This window comes from Danio aesculapii, chromosome 10 (genome assembly GCF_903798145.1).
Source record: "Danio aesculapii chromosome 10, fDanAes4.1, whole genome shotgun sequence".
NCBI classification, from domain to species: Eukaryota; Metazoa; Chordata; class Actinopteri; order Cypriniformes; family Danionidae; genus Danio; species Danio aesculapii.
This window is the reverse complement of record NC_079444.1, coordinates 40104842-40110841: the sequence shown is the minus strand read 5'-3', so window position 1 is coordinate 40110841 and position 6000 is coordinate 40104842. Positions and strand designations below refer to the sequence as shown.

Here is a 6000-nt window from a genome sequence, read left to right as displayed (position 1 = left end):
TTTCCTGTTTAGAATTTAACTGAACCTTTAATTGTCATTTATAAAGGATTTATAAAGCATAAATAGTCTTCAATTTCGATTAGGTCACAAAACTGGATGAAGTTGAGTTAATAAAGCATTTATTAACATATAAATTAGCTATTAATATATGCCTGAATAATGAGATATATATATATATATATCTTGATTTGAATAGTTTATTAATCATTTACTAACGGGTTCTGAATAATCTTTAAAAATTAGCAACTTCTCTCAAATAACTGGTTTGTAAATGATGAAATACTTAATTTAGTAATAAAAAAATAATAATTACCAAAGTATTAAAGTACAATCATTAAGCAGATTATAAATGTGCTTATAAATCAAGAATAAAGCATTTGTATTAGCTGTTATAAACTAACGTCTATTAATGTAGAGTTAATGCTTAACAGATAATACATTCACTATATACTAATGCTTAATAAATGGTTCATAGTGTGTAGTTATAAATTGTTACCAAAGTTTATCCTACTTTTTTGTGCGCATACATTTTTATGTACATTTTCAAAACATTTATGCGTGTCTTGGCGTTTCATTAAGCATTTTTTATAATAACCAAAACGTGCATTAAAAATAGGTGGATGGAAACATAGCAAGTGTGTGCGACAGACAGAGAACAGAGAAGACACTGAATGATACATGCAGTGAGGACTTTTAAAGGGACTTCATCCACACCTCTGTGGTTTTCACAGCACTGAAATCTCACATTAAATTGGCTGCATTGAGATTTACACGGCACAACATGTAGATCTTTTTTGATAAAAGTGAGCAATTTGGTAGAAAAGGAGTAGAAACAATTAACAATTTTAGTGCTGGGCAAAGATTAATCACAAATCCAAAATAAAAGTTTGTTTTGACAATGTATGTATTTATACTGTGTATATTTATTACACATATATAAACACACATATGCATGCATACACTTGAGAATGTTTATTTATATATGGGCGACGCAGTGGCACAGTAGGTCGTGCTGTCGCCTCACAGCAAGAAGGTTGCTGGTTTGAGCCTCGGCTGGGCCAGTTGGCATTTCTGTGTGGAGTTTGCATGTTCTCCCCGTATTTGGGATTCATCCGGGTGCTCCGGTTTCCCCCACAGTCCAAAGACATGCCCTATAGGTGAATTGAGTAAGCTAAAATTGTTCGTAGTGTATGTGTGTGAATGAGAGCGTGTAGGTGTTTCCCAGTAATGGGTTGTGGCTGGAAGGGCGTCCTCTGCATAAAAAAACATATGCTGGATAAGTTGGTGGTTCATTCCGCTGTGGCGACCCCAGATTAATAAAGGCACTAAGCTGAAAAGAAAATGAATGAAATAATGAATGATATTTATATATAAAATATATATGTATATGAAACAAAATAAATATATATTTAAAGATCTCATTCATTCATTCATTTTCCTTCGTCCTTTTATTCATCAGGGGTCTCCACAGCGGAATGAACCGCCAACTATTCCAGCATATGTTTTACACAACGGATGCCCTTCCAACTGCAACCCAGTACTGTGAAACACCCATATGTACTTTCATTCACTACACTACGTCCAATTTAGTTTATTCAATTCATTTATAGCTCATGTGTTTGGACTGTGAGGGAAACCGGAGCACCAGGGGGAAACCCACGCCAACATGGGGAAAACATGCAAACTCCACACAGAAATGCCAACTGGTCCAACCGAGACTTGAACCAGTGACCTTCTTGTTATGAGACAACAGTAACCACTGAGCCACCGTGCTGCCAAAAATGTAAAGATCTATGTAACGAAATGATTTAGTTTAGTTTAGTTTTCATGTATGTCTGTATATCACGTATAGTATACATAATTAATATAGAAAATTCACACACAAATATTATGTCAAAACAAACTTTTATTTTGGATTAATCTCGAATAATATTTGCCCAGCACTACTAATTTAGCTATTTAATAGGAGTGATTGTCATTATGATTAGATTAGATTCAACTTTATTGTCATTACACATGTACAAGTACAAGGCAACGAAATGCAGTTTAGGTCTAACCAGCAGTGCAATAGCAGCAAGTGCAGGATACAGGTATAAGTTATAAAGTGCAGTTATAGAAAAACTATGGTGATATTTACAGATGGATGTACTATCAACATTATATACGGGTTATATTAGCTATGAACAGAGATTAACAATAGATGAATATATGTACAGGATGCTATTAATAAGTATGCAGATATACAGTTGAAGTCAGATTTATTAACCCCCTCCTTATTTTTTTCCCAATTTATGTGTAATGGAGAGATGTTTTCAACACATTTCTAAACATAATAGTTTTAAAAACCATACCTGCCAACATTACCGTTTTTCCCGGGAGCCTCCCGTATTTCAGACCAATCTCCCGTTTTTTTTCTGTCTCCCGGAAAACTCCCAGAATTAAGTCCCCCAACCCCCGCTTTTCGGTATAGTCTATAACACTCCGATCACAGTGGGCGGCTGCCTGTAAAACGTGGTGCATAACGACCCCCCCCCATTCGGTACCTACACACGCCCACCCTTCCGCCTCTGCCTCACCCCTACTAGATATTTTTCAAGACACTTCTATACAGCTTAAAGTGACATTTAAACGGGTTAACTAGGTTAATTAGGGTAACTATGCAGGTTAGGGTACTTAGGCAACTTATTTTAAAACAGTGGTTTGTTCTGTAGACTATAGAAAAAAATGTATAGCTTAAAGGGGCTAATAATTTGACCTTAAAATGTTTTTAAAAAATTAAAACCTGCTTTTATTCTAGCCAAAATAAAATAAAAAAGACTTTCTCCAGAAGAAAAAATATTCTCAGACATACTGTGAAAATTTTCTTGCTCTGATAAACATCAGTTGGGAAATATTTAAAAAAGAAAAAAAATTCAAAGGGGGGCTAATAATTCTGACTAATTACAAATTTATATATACAGTAGATATGTACAATTCAAATTAATTAGAGCAATGTAATGCGATAAATATGTGCAATTTTTAAATATCCAAATATTCAATAGGGGAGTGTTATGAATACGCACACAGAGCTGATGATGAGCAGGAGTTTGGAAACGCTGTAGAGAGCCAGGCCTTCAGACGCGTGGTCTGGCATATGTCTGGTCTGTGTGGATCCTGCAACAGCATGAACATTATAATCAGAGAACACAGACAAACACTTTCTACAATACAAGTCACAAATTAAAACATCTGAAATGTGCTCTGGATCTAATCCTAGGAGTTTCTTTAATTACAATAAACATCAAGACAAGGAAAACATGAGCATTTCACACATTGTTAGTGCTGGGTGAATAATTACAAATTTGTTTGTGATTAATTGTATGATTTTTCAGTAGCAGGTTTTGAATGGGCACGTTTGAATTTCCCTTACTCCTGTCCTTAAAATGTCAAAAGTAAATGATTTGTTGTGGAGTGAGGGGAACTAATATGTCAAACTAAATTTTGCCTAGGTTAACGAATTTGGAAGATAGGATAAGAATCTCAAATCAAGATATGATTTGCTTCTGTGATAAAATTAGCAAAAAAATCATGATTTAAAATACAGTTTCTTAAAGGTGACCTATTATTCCCCTTTTTACAAGATGTAATACACGTCTCTGATGTCCCAAGAGTGTGTATGTGAAGTTTCAGCTCAAAATACCACACAAAGAATGTTTAATAACTCTTTGAAGCTGCCCCTTTTACGCTTTGATCCTAATTGTGCCATTGAGGTGACTGTCGCTTTAAATTCAAATGAGATTGTGCTCTTTTCAAAAGAGGGTGGAGCTACAAATTCCTGTGTGTCAGCATTGTGGCAGATTCAAAAACAAGACTAATATCTTATGCTAATGAAGGAGAGATTGTCACTAGTGGGCGGGGCTTTCATCCTCTGATGACACGTACAAAGGGAGAATGTCGATCAAGGTGTTTCTGCAGACTGATTTTATCAAGTGTGACTATAAAAAAACCTATTAATAAATGTTTACCATTAGAAGCTGCTTATATTCACACACTGCTGCCACACAACTGTGTTATAACAGATTTTTGCATAATAGGCCCCCTTTAAAGTAAGACCTAAGATAAGAAACTTACTGTAATGCACTCCCTGGATCATATATCTGTGTGTGTTTTTTTTACTTAATGCAGTTTGTGAGGCAGTATGACTTATTTTGTGTAAGATGCGTTGTTTGTTGTCGTACCTGCCACATGTTTGATGCGCTGGATGACGCTCTTCTCATCCTCAGGTGTGGTGACGGGGCTGAGGGCCTCATCCATATGCTGCGGCCTCATGTGCGTCAGGGGTCGCTTCCTCCGCCTAACTGTAGCTGTGCGTAACGCTTTGGATTTGGGAGACTGTTCAGATAGCACCAGCTGTACCTTATTCAGCTCCAGCTCTACACACACACACATAATTGAAACATATATATAAATATATTCGATAATCTACAGAGCAAACCATCGTTAAACAATAACTTGCCTAATTACCCTACCCTACCTAGATAACCTTATTAACCTAGTTAAGCCTTTAAATATCACTTTAAGCTGTATAGAAGTGTCTTGAAAAATATTTAGTCAAATATTATTTACTGTTATCATGACAAAGATAAAATAAATCAGTTATTAAAAATGTGTTTGTAGGGAATCTGTTATATCTCTTCCTTTCCTCCGGGGGGGAGCTGTGTGTTGTGTTAGGGAGATGGGCTGCTCGTTGGCCTCAGTTGTGTTTCCTTGTGGGAAAGGTAAGGAGGATTAATTCAGCTCTTGCTCACAATCTGTTTAATTTTGTCAATAATATTTGCCATCCATGTTATTTTATGAGATATGTTATAGTTAGGGCATTAACTAATGTGTAGATGTCCTTATTTTTGATAGATTGACTTATATTTCTGATATTTCTGACATTTTAGATGTTTCCATGCGGCAGAGCATATTTTATGTTGTTTTAGGGGTGATAGGGCATTTTATTTGGTTGGTTCTTTATATTCTGAATATATTTAACATTTATAATTGCCCGTCATATGTTGTAGTTTATCTTTTCAGTGTTTAGGTTAGTTTGTGAACAGCTAGCTTACTAGTTATTTAGCTGCAGCCACATTTACATCATTTATTTTGGGCAGTTTGTTACACATTGTGATCTTTGAAGATATTTTGTCATGTACTGAGTTGTGTTTCCTTGTGGGAAAGATGTTGCAGTGCCATTTCTGCTGTGCGAGTGACAAAATGAAGAGAGGAGTCCATTAAAGGGAAAGCTGCTCTGTTTGGCTCAACCACGGTCTTGGTGTCCTTCTTATTCATCCTATCACACATACACAACGCAGAGACATTTTGGGGAAGCACACCAACGAAGAAGGTTACATGTTATTAAAAATATTATGTTTAGAAATGTGTTGAAAAAATCTGCTCTCTGGTAAATAGAAATTGGGGGAAAAAATAAACTGAGGGGCTAATAATTCTGACTACAACTGTGTGTGTGTGTATATATATATATATATATATATATATATATATATATATATATATATATATATATGCATACACAACAGTTCTGTCTAGTTCTCAAATCTGATTGGCTGATTGGCCGTGCAATATTCTGTAATAACAGCACCCGTACAGCCTCTTCACTCTTGTGTATTACTCCGCCCACATAGAGTGACAGCAGGTCAATAAACTCACTACAGTTTGACAAATATTGCAGCTGTTGGACAACATAATGTACTTTTGAGGCTTTTTTTAGGTGAGGATGTAGTTGTTTAGTATATTTATATGGATAGCAGAGCAAAAAAATTGACGGTTGACATTCCGCCACAAGATAACGACAGAGGCCGCTTCATCAGCCCTTAGAGGAGAAAAACTCAGCGTAATTTCAACTTACAGCTGATTAAATTATTATTAAATAGGTAAGTGACTTTTTTAAGTCGATCTCTCTTGTGTATGTTGTAGTGCTGCATTTATGCCATAATCTCATAGTGTTTGCTTTGGCTT

At 35.6% G+C, this 6000-nt stretch overlaps 1 protein-coding gene across 2 annotated transcripts in view; it reads right to left on the bottom strand.

The window, feature by feature from the left end:
* Positions 1-6000, bottom strand: part of gramd1ba (GRAM domain containing 1Ba) — a 124122-nt gene that overhangs the window by 9639 nt on the left and 108483 nt on the right. For both annotated transcript variants that reach the window (XM_056466374.1, XM_056466375.1), the window contains 2 exons: positions 4218-4412; positions 3063-3153 (listed from right to left, as the gene is read on the bottom strand). In XM_056466374.1, coding sequence (XP_056322349.1) covers positions 3063-3153; positions 4218-4412 — 286 coding nt within the window. The remainder of the gene's footprint in view (positions 1-3062; positions 3154-4217; positions 4413-6000) is intronic.